The sequence below is a fragment of the Mesocricetus auratus genome, unplaced genomic scaffold (assembly GCF_017639785.1).
Source record: "Mesocricetus auratus isolate SY011 unplaced genomic scaffold, BCM_Maur_2.0 Super-Scaffold_100691, whole genome shotgun sequence".
Classification (NCBI taxonomy): Eukaryota; Metazoa; Chordata; class Mammalia; order Rodentia; family Cricetidae; genus Mesocricetus; species Mesocricetus auratus.
In genome coordinates this window covers 46,565,049-46,580,889 of record NW_024429267.1, presented here as the reverse complement: position 1 = coordinate 46,580,889, position 15,841 = coordinate 46,565,049, and the positions used below count along the sequence as shown (strand labels likewise).

General features: G+C 52.4%; 1 protein-coding gene across 7 annotated transcripts; it reads right to left on the bottom strand.

Moving 5' to 3' along the window:
* Nucleotides 1-3,245: 3,245 nt before the first annotated feature.
* Usp19 (ubiquitin specific peptidase 19) lies at nt 3,246-15,784 on the bottom strand. 7 transcript variants are annotated; one of them, XR_005874855.1, is made up of 28 exons: nt 15,629-15,784; nt 13,779-14,038; nt 13,538-13,570; nt 13,275-13,403; nt 13,055-13,188; nt 12,672-12,977; nt 12,298-12,514; nt 12,013-12,169; nt 11,849-11,920; nt 11,619-11,734; nt 11,300-11,520; nt 10,644-10,839; nt 10,431-10,564; nt 10,177-10,335; nt 9,985-10,095; nt 9,256-9,366; nt 9,065-9,166; nt 7,513-7,653; nt 7,310-7,428; nt 6,946-7,083; nt 6,552-6,865; nt 6,339-6,449; nt 6,034-6,250; nt 5,803-5,955; nt 5,550-5,710; nt 5,293-5,471; nt 3,883-4,371; nt 3,590-3,720 (listed from the first exon to the last, which is right to left on the bottom strand). XR_005874855.1 is itself a non-coding variant. In XM_040740087.1 (27 exons), the coding sequence occupies exons 2-27, from the start codon at nt 13,900-13,902 to the stop codon at nt 3,604-3,606; spliced, it is 3,972 nt and encodes a 1,323-aa protein (XP_040596021.1). In that variant the 5' UTR covers nt 13,903-14,038; nt 15,629-15,784; the 3' UTR covers nt 3,246-3,603. The 7 variants fall into 7 exon arrangements, 6 of the variants coding, with proteins under 6 accessions (XP_040596021.1, XP_040596022.1, XP_040596017.1 ...); XM_040740087.1 differs by lacking the exon at nt 3,883-4,371 and having other exon boundaries at nt 3,246-3,720; XM_040740088.1 differs by lacking the exon at nt 3,883-4,371 and having other exon boundaries at nt 3,246-3,720; nt 11,300-11,514.
* Between the last annotated feature and the right edge of the window lie 57 nt (nt 15,785-15,841).

The window sequence follows — 15,841 nt, the reverse complement described above, 5'->3', positions numbered from 1 at the left end:
GCACTGCACATGTGGTTGGTACCCATGATACATACTCATGCAAACACACATACAGTAAAAATAAATCATCATTTGTGGAAGTATAGGCCTTTAATCCCTGCACTCAGGCTGAGGCAGGTGATGTCTCTGAATTGAAGGCCAACTAGTGCCAACACTTGCCTGTTTCAGAGAAGGCAAATACCACACACACAGGCAAACAAAACATAACCCACAAGCATATCCCTCCATAGGGCTTTTGATGCAGGGACAGTGTGAAACAGAAAGGGGCTGACCCTGGTTATGGCTATAGTGCTTGCAATCTTCCAGTCTTCTAACTTCCAAGACTTGCTGACTGAGACAAAACAAGTTCTTCATGTGAAAAGTGAGAAAGCCAGCTGCTGTTAATAGAATGATGAAGAAATCCCCAAATTCAGACCTGGAGTTCAGCCTTGATGTTCTGGATCTTCAAGGGCTGGGCAGGAGTCTGACAAGCTGTAACCATATCCTGTGACCTGCTTTGTGCTGACATCCCACCAATGACCAAGTTTCATGTCTGAGTTTACATATGAGTCTCACATAATGGCCACCTTGCCAGGCTCTCACCAGAGCCACATGTTAAACCACTGCCCAGATCCAACCCTGTATCTTGAGGCCACCATCTTACCCTAGAGTGCATTCATGTAGAAAGCCAGGTTTGGAAGTTGGATAAATGATGCAGGGCAGTGGTGTCAGACAGGCACCAGCACTGTGACAAGTTTGCAGTTGCAGAAACCCAGCCAACACAACACAAAGGTGCCCACAATGAGTAGAGCCATACAGACCACCTTGCCAGGCATGGTCGCACATGCTTGTTATCCTAGCACTTAAGAGGCTGAGGCAGAATTGCCATGAGATTGAGGCCAGCCTTAGCTGCATAGCAAGACCCTGTCTCAAAACAAAAAACAAGTAACTTTCCACTGCCAATGTTTCCTCAATACCTGATGCCACCCCAAAGATTATCATTACAACTCAGTTGCCAAAATCACTAAACCCTGCAGGCCTGGCAGTGGTCTCCTGAATAGGGTCATGACACCCCATGGGTTCAATAGTTCAGTGTAACAGCATGAGATAGTAGTTCCACCAGTGCCATGTCACAAGAGATAGGTGACAACAGACCTCAGGAACCATGACTTAATAGAACAGAAGTGAGAAGCAGTTATCTGGTCCAAGCCCACGTGGTACCCTTCCTATGTGAAGGCTTCATCCAAGAAATGACCAAGTAGAAAAGCTGTAGCAGCCAGCAAAACCTGTCATAGCACGGGGGCAGCCAGGTGCGTAAACAAGTCTAAAAAGCACAGACTAACAGCATACAGGTATCAGAGGCCACAGAATGGCAGTGTCATGGGCTCAAGAATAACAGTGCTGCACATACTACAGACCCAACACAATCCTGTTATACCTACCAGGTCCTCCAGCAGTCATAGTTAACAACACCAACCCAATTTAGCATTTCCATTTCTACAAGGTCCCTCACCCAGCCACCACCACCACGTGGCCTTTTTATACTGGGTCCCCACTGGAAAAAGCTAATTATGATCATGTGACTAGGGTTTTCCAGTAGTTCACTGCTACCCCAAACTAGTCTAAGGGGAGAACTAGTGAGATCCGCATGCTGAGCTTCATGTAGTCGGCTCCGTGGCCTTGAGGATGCTGCTGGCTCCAGCCACACCTTGGCCTCTAGTCTTTGTTTCTGGCTGGGGGTGGAGGTGGACATGCAGGTGCCCAAGGACAGGGAGGGTCAGATTCCTGAAGCCGGAGTTTTAGGCAGTTGTGAGCTGCCTAACATGTGGGTGTTGGGAATCAAACTCGGGTCCTCAGAAAGCCTGGCCGAGCAAGTACTTAACCACTGAGCCATCTCTCTCCAGCTCTGCTCCCAAATACCTGCTTCTTACCTTTGCTGCCCACCATCCTCTAAAGAGGCCCATTCTACTCTCAAGTAATCGGAGGTTACAGAGGGACAGTATGATCCAGACAGAAGCGAAGTTTCTTGTGTTTGTACAGGAGCTGGAGACTTGGCTCAGTGGTAAAGCAATTGACTACACAAACCCCTGGTACTGGAACAAAGTGTACAAGGGTACATGCAGAGACCTTGAGGCCAAGTATGCCTGCCGACCTATGGGTGAGTAGCCTTGGGCAAATGCCAAAAGCCATTGTCTGAGCCCAGAACCCCTCCAAAGTAGGAAATCAAGTATGATTGTCTCTGGTCCTCTGCTTATCCTCTTTTTGTTCCTAGTGTTTTCTCTTAAGGGATGAAGATGTTTTTAAACTGCAGAACCTAGAGAAGAAAGAAGTGAGAGTTCCCCTAGGGAGGGGGGGGTTTCCTTCCCTGCAAGTAGTCTCTAACCTGCTGTTTGGTTATCCCCAGCCCGATCCAGGGTTTGTATCTTCCTCCCTAGAACCAAGACAGGGTTTCTCTGTGTAACAGCCCTGGCTGTCCTGGACTCGCTCTATAGACCAGGCTAGCCTTGAATTTAGAGATCTGCCTGCCTTTGCCTCCTCTAAGTACTGGAATTAAGGCCAGGAACCAACACTGCCCAACTGGGTTTGCATCTTTTAACCCATGCATGGTACTCCTCTTTCTTTGGATGCCCTAAAATCTTAATGCCAATTACAGCCACTTCAACATGGAAGCCAGAACCAATGGGATGCTAGGTAGCAGGGAGCCTCCAGGGAATGATACTACAGAAGGTGGGGGGGGGGGCTTCATTATTATGATGGCTAACACTGTAAACTTGACCCAATCTAGAATCACCTGGGAGACTCGATATTAAGTGTGTGCAGTACCACCGGGCGTTGGTGGCACACGCCTTTAATCCCAGCACTGGGAGGCAGAGGCAGGTGGATCTCTGAGTTCCAGGACAGCCTCCAAAACAATACAGAGAAACCCTGTCTGGGAAAAAAAAAGTGTAGTACCATTTACCACTTAGGTGAGGGTCTGCTTCCTTATATCAGAGGCAATGAAACCAACTGCATCATGCCTTTTCTACCAAGACAACTTCACCCTCAAACTATGAGCCTCAATAAACCCTTTCTTCCTTAAGTTGCTTCTGGCAGACAGTTTGTCATAGCAACAATGAAAGTTCTACAATGACCCAGAGAAAATGAGCTGTGACCCTATCTCCCCTCAGATCAGAGAACTTCAGGATCTTTAATACAAACACACACATATACCAGATAGTGTGGAAGGGAGGGGAAGGGCCACAACATGTTGTGGATCAGTCACTAAGTCTGCTTATTTATTATTTATTTTTAAAATATATTTAAACAGCAGCAATCACTTCCAAAATGCAAAAAAATTACAATTTTTAGAATAAAATTATAATGTTTATAATGCAGGTCAGAAAGAATCAAAGGTACAACTCAGAAACACGCAGCACTGAAGGCGGCTGAAAAAGCCACGGCCCACTAATCTAGGGACCAAGTTGACATGAGGTCACAATTTGTGAGGTTCCCACCCCCAAATCATGCCCTCCAACTTCCCATTGGTGGAGCCAGTGTCCTCTGAGTGACAGAAGGAAAAGTGGCAAAGACATGGCCTTCTGAAGGGGATCCCCCAAACCAGTCCCTCCATCAGCCAGGGACCTGCTAATCGACCTCCTCCATGTTGCTGTACGTGGGGGCTGGGCGGTCCACAGGGGGGGCGAAGCGTTCAGGGGCTGTCCGCGTAGGGGCCACCTCGGGGGCCTGGCCAGGGCCTAGTCCCTGCAACAGAATACGAGGACAGGGGTTGGGGGTTGCCCAGCATACTGCCTGGCATCCCGGGGGTGCTGGCTCAGAGCCCCGGCACCCAAGGGAGGGCCCCTAGGCAGGCGCAGACAGCAGCGGCGTTTAGACAGAGAGACGAGATCGGGCCTGAATACTCACTTTATTAACACTTTAAATACAGGAAATAGTTGCAGCAGGGCCAAGCCCTAGGACAAGGGTCAGAGAAACAGGAGGAACAGACAACTGGATGGACATATACCCTAGGATACTCTGCCCCTGCAGAGGCTGCAGTCCCCACAGATCTCCCATCAGATACATACACTGAGGCCCAGAGCCCAGAGTTGTTCCCTACCACAAAGGTAGGCGTGGCCTGGTGAGCAGGCAGGTAGGCCAGCTCACAAGAGGCGCCTGCAGATGAGCTTATCTCCAGCGACTCTGAGACACCAGAGGATAGAATACGTTGAGCACAAGGGCCACCAAAGCCGCCACGGTACCCAGGACAAAGTATCGGAGACAGCCCTCGTCTGGTGTGGTAGGGCCACGTGGCGGGGGCCCCACCCAGTCTTGGGGCCCCCAAGGACCCAGAGGCCCAGGCCCCTCGGGCACCATCTCCTCCTCGGCCTCGAGCTCCTGCCAAATCCGGGAAGCCTATGGTATGTGGAAAGGGCCATCAGCACCCAGAGGATGGGGAGGCCCCAGTTTCCATGAGACCCCTAGCCAAGGCAGTCACATCAAGGTGACTGGGCCTAGGACCCCATGTTCCAGATCAAGTAGCAGGGAAGTAAGCAGGAACATTAAGTATGAGAATCCTGACAGCCTGTGACTTCCTCCAGACAGCTTTCAATCCACATTTAGCTTTTCACAGGCAAGGCAGTAGAGTTACCTGGTAAGATCTTAGTCCAGACCTCCCACAGAAGGGACCAGCTCACAGAGGATAAGTAGCCAACCCATGGCATTCTCCTCAGGATTAGCCATGTCCAGATCCTGATCACTGTGTGGTGTCTCTTGAGCCTGACAGAGAGGTCTCAAGGGAGTACAGGTGATAGAAAGGAGGTTGATGGTCTAGGAAGTGACCATGCTCATGGACCTATGGAACACTGTCAGCAAATGAGACAGAAGATCTGAAGGTTCAGTGGGGATGGCTGTTACCACAGAAAGTTTGACAGCCACTGGAGGTGACAGCCATCTCTGACAGGGATATGTATCTTGAGCACACACAACATGAAGGTGATCACAAAGTAGGGTCTCTAGGCTGGCACATGGAGAATGTGGGGGAGAGCTGGGAGAAGTCAGGTTTAGTCAGCTTAGAGTACTTACTGTGCCTGCTGAGGTTCAGGGCAGTTTTCTGACCTGTAATTTTGTGCACACTGGTGCCAGCATGTTTATGTATGTACACCTTTGACTGTGTCCCTAGGGTATCTTCCAGGATGCCCCTGGGTGAGGCCCGAATGTCAAGGAACCCCATCTCTAACTTCTGTAGGCTTGAAGGGCTTATAACTAGGATAAAGAAAGCCATATTCTCCAGCCCTGTCCCCAAACTAGCCTATAAGGCCTCCCCCAATGCCTCACCTGGCTGGCAGCAGCTTCAGCTGCAGGGTCTAGGTCTGGGTGGTGTTCAGAGTGACCTGCCCTGGGGGGTCTCTCCACAGGAGAGTTCCGCCGTCGGTAGAAGAGCACGTAAGCATAGCGTGTCACCACCTGGCTCTCGTCCACTGTTGTCACTGTGCTGTCATCAAACAGGCGCCAGCCTACGCAGGGTGGGAGAGTGTGAACACGGCCTGTACCACCACCCCACCACCTATCCTACTGACTGTGTGTGCCCTCACCCACGTCACTGCGCTGGCTACTGCGATCGCTGGGCAGGCGTGCACAGGCAGTATAGTGGCCACCAATCATGCCTCCATAATGGTTGATGACAGCATACAAGTCATAGCTAGGCAGCTGCTCCTCTTTCTGGCCAATACAGAACTTGCTCAAGTCCAGGTTCCTGTAGTCCCAGTCAGAGAAGGGTGAGGCAGTTAGTATGCCCCATGATCCCCATTCCCTGTCCACAGCCACCAGGGCTCACTCACTGCTCACCGAACAGGAAACTCCACCAAGTCATTGATCTTGTCGCGCCAAATGAAACTACGAAAGGAGAAGCGCTTTAGCTGCACAATGAGGACATTTGGTAGGCGCCATAGCAGCAGCTGTTTGGAGGCCTCGCGATGCTGTTTGCACTGTGGGCAGTACCTGGTAGGGGACAGAGAAGTCAGAACCACAAGTTTCCCTCCACCCCGCGCCACCACCTGCTTGCTGCCCCGTCCTCACCAGGCCTCCTCAGGCGCTAGCACTTCAGGTCGAGTAAAGAGGTTGAGGCACTGGTCCAGGGTAAAGTGGCCAGCACGGGCAGCCTCACCAGCAGAGCCTGGGTCTTCAGCACACTCCAGCTCCTTGGAGGCTACTAACACAAACTCCGGTAGACGCTCATTGTTCCGCCACACCAGAGCCAGGCTGCAATCGTCACCTAGCTCCAGTGGTGTTTCCCCTGCAGATGAGCAGACACAGGAGTCACACAGCTGTGCAGAGCAGCCAACCCAAGGTGCCCTACAACTTCCACCCACAGCATCAGACACCTTTGTCCTCAAGCCGCTGCTCTCGGTTTGATGCGTCAATTTTATAGATGAAAAACTGGGGCATGTGGGTATTCGTGGCTTCACTTGAGTGTTGGTACCCAGGCACAGCAGCTAAGACAAAGCATGATAATCAATGCTTATCTGTTCACTGTGCTCTAAACAACCTTCCCCAACTTTTTACTGCAGTACCCAAAGCATTTCAGCAGATCTTACCTTCAGGCCGGGACACCCTCTCAGTAGCAAGCAACGAACAACCTTCAATAGGCCCACTAGCCAGCATCTCAGAAGAAATTCCACTGGTGCTAGGTACAGGACCCCGATCAGCGGGTGCCCACACACGGGGAGCCCCTGTATCCCCCTCAGCCACAGGAGAAACCAACTGGAGCTCAGAAGGCTGAATGGGTTCTCTCTCACTATCTCCAGCCTCCAGGGAGTTGGTTGAAAGCAATGTGGTACAGCCAGGACTCTGTGATTCCAAGCCCATACGGCCAGCCTGGAAGGGTGGCTGGAATACACTCACCGAGTATCTGGCAGCAGACAAGGCAAATAAGAATTCTGACCTGCTGGGTCAACACTGAGCACCCATACTAGTCCTCTGAGCTCTTACCTGGCATAGCCTTCTAGGAGTTGGGCAAGACGGGAATAAGTGAGGCGTGAGGCAGGAACACTGACCAGGAAGGGGTAGCCAATGTTCTCAGGGCGGCAGAGGCCTTTGTGGTCAGGCCAATGGGTTTTCTGGCAGAACCTGGAGGGATGAAGAAGGTAAGACTAGGGCTTTACTCCTAAGTGCTGTAACTATATATTAGGGCTTTTCTGGAGCCCTGGGGGCTAAGTATGCCATCCCTGGCTCTCCCAAGGTCTGATAAAATGGACAAACGGGTGGAGGGCTTAAAATATGTGCCGCTGTGTGGAGAGGAGGGCACGATGGCAAGTGGCAGGTAGAGGAAGTGGGGGAGCATGGGGTTCCTCACTGGTTGCAGTAGCCCACACGGTAGCAACGGGTACAACGCCTCAGTTTTTCATCCTCTGACTGCTGCTTCCGCTGGCAGGCTGCACACTTGGAGATAGGGATGCTGGGTACCTGGGGGCGCTAGGGTGGGTCATCTGGCTCAGCAAAGCCAGCAGGAGTGACCAGCCCCCACCAGGCCCTGTGGGGTCAGGCTGGTCCACTCACCTGCTGCACCTCTAACACCACTACCCGCTCCTTAGCCAACTCTGGGGACAGCAGCTCAAAGCAGAGGAGCATGTCAGTTGGGGACACAGTGTCCAGTGAGTGGGAGGGCAAGAAAACACGGTGGAAACGGTTCTTAATTACCTAGTGATAAAGAACATAAAGATGCCTCGGGATAAGCCTTTCCCCTAGGCCAGGAAGGCCTCAGTCCTGCTTGCAAAGGAGTCTACTGGGATGGGAAGAACAGGACCTACGGCCTAAAGAGGAATATGCTTGTCCAGTGGCAGAGAGTACATTACAGTGCCTGAGCAAGAGTCAACTCCACTGACCCTCCATAATGAGGGCCTCTGCCTCTATGATAACTAGCAAGTCCCCGCTAAGACTACAAGGTGTTATCAGGGAAGGTTCACATTCAAAGAGCCTCTTCCACACTCACACTTCAGAGGAAATATGGGAACTGCTGAACTTTAAGGGAAGACTGGCATGCAGATCTGGGATGATTTCAGAGAAAACTCAACAGAGAAAGAATGGAGAAAGTAAACTGGGCAGTGGTGGCACATGCCTTTAATCCCAGCAGCACTCAGGAGGCTGAGGCAGGAGCATCTCTTGTGAGTCCAGGCCAGCTTGATCTACAGAGCAAGTTCCAGGACTGAGAAACCCAGTCAAGAAAAACAGAGAGAGAGAGAGAGGAGAGGCGAGAGGAGGGGAAGGGAAGGAAGGGGAGGGGAGGAGAACAGAAAAGGAGAGGAGGGGGGAAGAGGAGAGAGGGGGGAGAGAGAGGGAGGAGAGAGGAGAGAGAAAAGAGTAAGGGGAGAGAGTGGAGAGAGTGGAGGGAGAGGAGGGAGAGGAGAGAGAGAAGAGAGAAGAGAGAAGAGAGAGAGAGAGAGAGAGAGAGAGAGAGAGAGACAGAGAGAGAGAGAGAGAGAGAGAGAGAGACAGAGACAGAGAGAGAGAGAGAGAGAGAGAGAGAGAGAGAGAGAGAGAGAGAGAGAGAGAGAGAGAGAGAAAGAGAAAGAAAGAAGAGGGGGGCAAGATAGTCCTGGCAAGCACGAGCTCTGCCAAAGCCCCTTACCCAGAGGGAAGGGCAGATTCGATCCACACTTACACAGGGAATAAACCAATGGTGGCCGAGAACTCAGGGAACCTATGTTACACAGACCAATGCCTGGTTTCAATAATGTCTCATCAAATAAAAACACACAATCTAGGTTTCTGCAGAAGCATTTATATTCATGTACATGTGTTTAGATGCCACTAAGGATACATTGTCTGTCTGTCTGTGCTTCAATGCAAATGTGGAGCCGGAAAAACGGTCAGCAGTTAAGGCTGCTCTTTGAGATGGGGGGGGCAGTGTCCATTCCCAGCACACACTTGGCAGCTCACAACCATTCATAATTCCAGTTCCAAGACATCCAACACTCTGTCTCCTGGCCTCTAAGGGCACCAGGTACATAACATGGTACACATACACACATATACATAAGCAGCTAAAATACTCATAAAACAAAAGCACCTTATGTGGCCACACACGCAGAAACTTAGTAAAGAGACATACCTCAGCCAGTCGCAGGTTCTCAGGCTTCACATGGACACTCTGAGAGAGGGAATCCAAGACTTCACTGGCGCTGGAGTTCTCCTTGCTAACACTCACCAAAAACTTTGGCAACAAAGGTAAAGTCAGTGTGGGGGAATGAGGAGAGTCATGTTTTTCTACGAGAGCCCAGAGGGGAGAAGCTCGTTACTGACCTTGATGGGTTTGCTGTGGGGTTCCCGAGCAAAATAGAAGATGGGGAGAACCTTTTGCTTTTGTGGCAAAGGCACCGGTAGATAAAGGAACGGGTCAAAAGTGATGGAGACCTGTGGATGCGAAGGTGACACTAGGGTGACACCAACCATCAAGATGCTCATCCTGGAGAGCCTAATGCAGGGTTCTCACAGCAGCAAACCCCGCGTCTCACTCAGAGCACTAGACCTAATGCAGGGCTCTCACAGCAGCAAACCCCGCGTCTCACTCAGAGCACTAGACCTAATGCAGGGCTCTCACAGTAAGCAGCAAACCCCGAGTCTCACTCAGAGCACTAGACCTAATGCAGGGCTCCCACAGTCAGCCAGCAAACCCCGAGTCTCACTCAGAGCACTAGACCCCCAATGCCCCTGCTCTGGCACAGTTCCTTCTCTGCAGCTTAGCCACTGTCCCAATGTCCCTTCATCTGCATCCCGCATGCCTTTCCAGACTGAGCCACACCTTATTTCTCTTTGCAACACCACACAACTCCATCCAAATCCCCCCTCCTCTGACTTCATTCAGCCAGGACGCTTACTGACTTCTCTAGACCACAGACAACCTCAGGCCTCTCTGCCACCTTCCTTCCCAATTTTGCCCAGCACTCCCTGAAAATGCACAAACTTCAACTAAATCTGATCCAAACCAGCCCACCCAACTAGGGAGCGTCTCTCTGGGGGAGTCCACCGCACCTTGGCACACACTGGGCACACCAGCTTTGACTTGTACTGGCCCTGAAACAGGTCCACAATGAATGAGTCGTTCCTCATCTTGTGTCGCTGCCATGCTTCCTCAGCCACCACCTGAGAAAAAACGGTGAGAACTGAGGAGACCTAAGGTCTGAGACACACAAAACCCCATCCTACAAGCCTGCCTTGACTGACCTCGTCAGGACGTCCGTCGGAGTCCACAGTCTCAGTGTAGGGCTTGTTTTGGATCCGATTTAGGTCCTCATGTAGCCCATCCAACAAGAAAGCCATGAACTCTTGGGCATCGTGCTGTGCATAGCCTGTGAACTGGCTGGCCTTGCTTGCCACAATGGCCTGCACAGGGAGGCCAAAGTGTTAATGAGAAGCCTTAGTGTCCAATCACCAGGCCCCTGGATAGCTGAGTAAGAGTGGGAACAATCACAAATCACCTTTAGCTTGGAGGGCTGGAAGGCTTGATGAGTGCCTTTCCACAGGGCTCGGAGCAGCACAGCAAAGCCAATGGCCAGTCGCCCACCAGTCCCCAGTGGGTTGTTGTAGTTAATCTCAGCTTCAAAGGATCGGTCTACAACAGTCAAGCAAGGGTGTAAGAGGCAATGATGCCCCTCCTGCCTGTGCCCCAGCCTCCTGGCCCTGGTCCTCACCGTGGAAGAAGTCACGAAGTTCCCGAGTGTTGGACAGGGACTGAATGACACTATTCATGAAGCAGGTGTTCCCTAAATTGACAAGGCCAGTGAAGCCTGGCAAACACACCTTCTTCTCTTCCTCTTCCTCTTCCTCCACACTATCTCCACTCACCGGACTATGAGGCATTGGAGGCACCATACATGTGGGTTTGGGCTGTGGGAGCAAAGGAAACATCAGAGAGCAACCAACCCTAATGCTCTCCAGCCTCACTATTATTATTTTTTTTTTTTTTTTTTTTTTTTTGGTTTTTCCAGACAGGGTTTCTCCGTATTGTTTTGGAGCCTGTCCTGGAACTCACTTGGTAGACCAGGCTGGTCTCGAACTCACAGAGATCCACCTGCCTCTGCCTCCCGTGTGCTGGGATTAAAGGTGTGCGCCACCACCGCCCAGCCCAGCCTCACTATTATTATTACCTTTTTTTTTTTTTTGGTTTTTGAGACAAGGGTTTCTCTGTATAGCAGCCCTAGCTGTTCTGGAACTTGCTTTGTAGACCAGGCAGGCCTCAAACTCAGAGATCTGCGTGCATCTGCTTCCCAAGTGCTGGGATTAAAGGCGTGTGCCACCACCTGGCTTCCAGCCTCATTCTTGGCCCTTCCCTACCCAAGATTCTCACCGAGGCCAAGTGTGGTTCTGGCTTTGTAGCTACATGCTCCAAAGGGGTTCGGGCCACCACACCATCAAGCCCTGTGTCCTCAGATCGGGTCTTAGGCTTTTCCTTCTCCACAGCCCTGGCTTCCTCCTGGCCTGTCAGGGGGTGGGGGGCACCTCCTGGAGGGGTTGCATCCAAAGGAGTTGGACCTGTCGGCACGGCAACCTTTGCACCACCCACTGCACCTTAAAAAGGGGGAATGAGAGGGCTGGTGGTTAGCAGCATGTGTGGCAGGGGTTCTGATCGGCAAGGCTGGGGCAATGAAAGGAGCTCGTGTGCAGACCTCGTGTAGCTGGGGCCTCCAGTCCCCCCCAGCGCTGACTCTGCCGCTTCCGGAGGCAGATATCGATGCGAGAGGCCGTGAAACAGAACGTACACTGCTCTGGCTCAATAAGGTTCCTGTCAGGGAAAGCCGAGTTCAGAGATGGAAACTAAAGCAGGGACCAGGCTAGAACAACCAGAGAGATGGAAACCCAAGTGAGAGACTCAGTAACGGGGCCGGGCACCACCAACCTGAGCTTCACCTGCCAGCGGAAGATGGTATGGGGCCCACAGCCTGGATGCAGCCTCAAGAAATTTCCATCCCTGCAGAGGCAGAGCGGGGAAGGGGAAGAACAGAGGAAGCTTGAAACACATCCCTGTTTGAGGCACTGTCTGTCCCAGCCCCAGTCACACACCTGGTCTGGAAGATGAGCGTGAAGTCCTGCTCTCGGAAAAGTACGCGAGAGGTGTCCCTGCAGATCTCCTTCACATACACGTGCACCACCACTGAATCCGGTCCCTTCTCATAGGAGTCATTCTTGACAAATGCCAGGTTCACCATGGACTCTGGTTCTATGTTGAGACCATGGCTCAGTGCCACCAACCCAAGACAAATTCCAGCCTGTTACTATACTCCTCCCTACCCACCCATCAACCCTGCAACCCAACCTGGGGGTCTACCGGGCCAATCCCCATTTTACCATCCACCAAAGTTGCAGACTCTGCTCCTACTGCCATCTCCTCTTTGATGTGGTCATCTCTCTCACAGTCTCTGCTCTGGACCATGGCTGGGGAGATTGGGCCATTCCTGGAGGCCACTGTCTTCTCCCCTGTCAAATGGGCTAAATCCTTCTCTGAGCCCAGGAGACTGGTTTGAGGGTTCAGTGGTGATACATGGAGCTGCTCCTCAATCTCAACCTAACCACACACAAAGGGAGGGGACAGGAGAGGAAGGGAGGGGAAGGGAGGGGAGAGAAAAGGGCAAAATTTAGCCCTGGGTCTGGCAGGTGACACCCACTCTAATCCACATTCCTTCCCCAGTCTCCAAACACCCAAACAGGTGCCTAACTCTCACCTGAGTGGCCGAGTCAGAAGACAGAAAGGGTGGAGCATCACCTTGGGGACCAGGGCCATCCCTGGGCCCTTCCCCTTCTGGCCCTCTGCGGAGATGCACGGCCCTCTTGGCACTGGGCCCTGCCTGTGCTCCAGGGCCAGTCCCTGAGCCTACCTCACCACGGCCCTGGGCCCGCTTCTGGTTTCGGGCTTCCTGTTTAGCTCTGCGGGGCTCAGAGCCTGGTTCCAGGGCAATGGGAGACAGCTCTTGTCCATTCTCCTGGCACCGCAACCCTGGCACCAGCTCTTGGGTGCCTAGAGGTTTTTTCTGCCAAAGATACAACAGTTAGGCCCTGTTAAATACATTGGGTATCCCCAGCCCCCATACACTCAATGGGAGCTTACCAGGAGAGAGGGCCAGGCGAGCAGAGGCACCTTCTTGGGTAGTGTCAACTGTAGAAGACCACCCTTACGAGCCTGCACTTTGGTGCAAGAACTTTGTATTTCAGCAAAAAAGACACCACCCCATTGCTGACCACCTGGAAAAAGGAGTGTTAACAGTGATCTGAGGTAGGGATACTAGAGAACTCAAAGGTAATACTGCACTCTGGGCAGAAGAACACACCTGGAAGCCTCACCACACAGTCTGTGTCTGTGAAAGCAGCGTCTACTTCCTCCAGACGTAGGGGACCTGCTCCTACCCGCAGTTTAACAGTCACCTCATCTGCGGTCTGTTTCCAATCAAGCAACAATTCTATATGGAGAAGAGATCAGAAGAGTTGCTGCTAATGATGACAGACAGGTAAAAGAGCCAAACCTACTGCTCCACCTGAGAGTTGAATTCTCCCTTCCCTCAAGCAGCGCTCAAAAGCCCCATTCGTTTCTCACCCTCTTTGGGCTGCTCCTTTCGAGGTGTAGACGCTGGCAACAAGAGGAAAACAGACAATGAGGAGGCGTCGGATCCCAAGACCCCACCATCTGGATCTTAGCCAAGCTCCTTGTCTTTAAAGCTGAGGTATTTCTCTCAGCACCAACCCATAATAAAGGAGGCAGGACACAGACCTTTACACTGCATGTCCAGAGGCATGGGAAGAAGGGACCATGAGAACTCCGGAAATGCCACTCCTACCTCTCCTGGGATCTCCATCTTTGCTTTCCTGGTTTGCTCGATCCTTCTGTTTCTTCTTACTAGTGGCTTCCTCCAATCCTGGGGGCCCTCTCCTTGGGCCTGTAGTACTGGCCCCACCAGACATCTTGAGCCGCTTGGTAGCCAGCCAGAGTGCCCCAGGGTCGGCAACAGCGTCTGGGTCAGGGCTACGGCGCTTTCTTCCTGGCCCAGCTATCTTGGCAACTCTTTGTAGCCAAATTCTTCAGCAAGGAACCAACAGCCTAATGAAAATAGACCAGGAATCACTGCCAAAGCCAAACAATTTGTTCCCTGCCTACAACCAGGAATCAGAATCAGCAACTGAGGACACTCTTGGCCTTTTAAAGGTTAATATCTTGTCACCATCTGAGGCAGCCATGCCCACTCTGAGACTACCCTATGAGGAAATAAATAATTCAAGCAACAGCAACCGCTTCAGGCCACACCTCCTGAGTATCTACAAAAGACCCAGAATGCGCCGGGCGTTGGTGGCCCACGCCTTTAATCCCATCACTCAGGAGGCAGATCTCTGTGAGTTCGAGGCTAGCCTGGTCTCCACAGCAAGTTCCAAGACAGCCTCCAAAACAATACAGAGAAGCCCTGTCTCAAAAAACAAACCAAAAAAAAAAAAAAAAGATCCCGAATGCTGGGAGCTGCACTGAGGAAGCGCTAGGTCAAGGCAGTCACCGCCCGGGCCCAGGCTCACCCTCTGGACAGGAGCCACGGCTCCAACCCACAGGACTGGCACGCTGAGCAGAGCGTCCTTTCATTCACTCTCACTGGCTGCTTAGTCACCAGACAAGGAGAAGGTGAAGGAGGCAAGCAGGAGAGGCAGAGATCATCAAGCAGCTGTGGAGAGGCCAGACCCCAGCTGAAAACGGACCCTCCGCAGGTGCTGCACTGCCCAGAAACAGCCCTGGTATTCAGGTGACTAATCTGCTTCCTGCCGGCTCCCACTGCTGTCAGAAACGTGCTTCTGAAACTAACTGGTCTTTGTTTCCAACTAAAATGGGAGTTTCTCTCCACAGCTCCAAAGACCAGTGAACTCAAGTGTTGAGACATGGTGGTGGGCATCCAGCTTGACACTGAAACAGACATCACCCTATTTCCAGGTTCCTTCATTCATCAGCTTTGATCCACAGAAGCCTAATCAGTTTCCCATCTCTGTGTAGATTCTGGCTCTCTCCACACAAAATGAAGTTTTCGAAAGCAGACACTGAGGGGAGAGTGGAGACGGAACGGAATGTAGACCTAGGACCCCTGGCAGCCTCAAGCCCGGCTAGCACAGCCAGAAGAGATATGACCAGTCTGTGATCCCTTGGGGAAGATGGGGTGATAAAAATACCCTTGTCAGGCCAGAGAGATGAGCTGAATCTGGTAACAGCCTGCCCAGGCCTGAGGGCAGAACACCCTCCGTTTCCTCCTTACACCTAGGCCCTATTCACAAGTTCAGTCCCTCCCCCATGCTCCCAGGACGTCAGAGCGGGAGAGGGACTATCCAGAGATCCCAGATGGTCGGAGAGGCTGCGCAGAGTTACTGACCACAGACCAACGCCCCAAGAAGGCTGCTATCCGACTCCAACCTCCGAATCCCAGGCCTGCCACCACCTCCTCCAGGAAGCCACCCTCGCTCGCCGCTAGTCCTCTTAAAAACAGAGAAGCCGGCCACAGATGTAGCATAACGGCTCAGTCGGCATCGGTGGGCCCCTCACTCCGCGGGGCTCGAGATGTCGAGGCTGGCACGGCCCGTGACCTTGAGCAGGCCGCTGCAGGCCAACACCGCGGCCTTCCCACTGCGGCCAAACCAGCGACTTGCGGCCCGCACCACTCACCGAGCGAGACAGCCACCACCAGCCCTCTTCGGGCCCTGGCAACCCGCTCTCGATTCCGGTTCCGGCGTCGAGTCGGTTCCGGTTCCGGCGCGCCCCTCCCCCGTCCCGGCTCCGCCGCCGCCGCTTCAGCCGCTTGTTTTGTTTCGACTTCTAGATAAGACTATGGGAGGCGGAGCTGCGAGCTGATGACGCACTTCCGGCAAGGGTGGGTGC

Bases quoted from the DNA above. Each gene is read 5' to 3' on its own strand.
- Usp19 (XM_040740083.1), bottom strand. From the start codon at position 13,902: ATGTCTGGTGGGGCCAGTACTACAGGCCCAAGGAGAGGGCCCCCAGGA. The intron at 9,367-9,984 runs GTGCGGTGGACT...TCGCATCCACAG, and splicing joins TGTGCCCAGTGTGTGCCAAG to GTCTCCATCACTTTTGACCC. The intron at 6,251-6,338 runs GTGTCTGATGCT...GCTCATCTGCAG, and splicing joins GCAGCGGCTTGAGGACAAAG to GGGAAACACCACTGGAGCTA.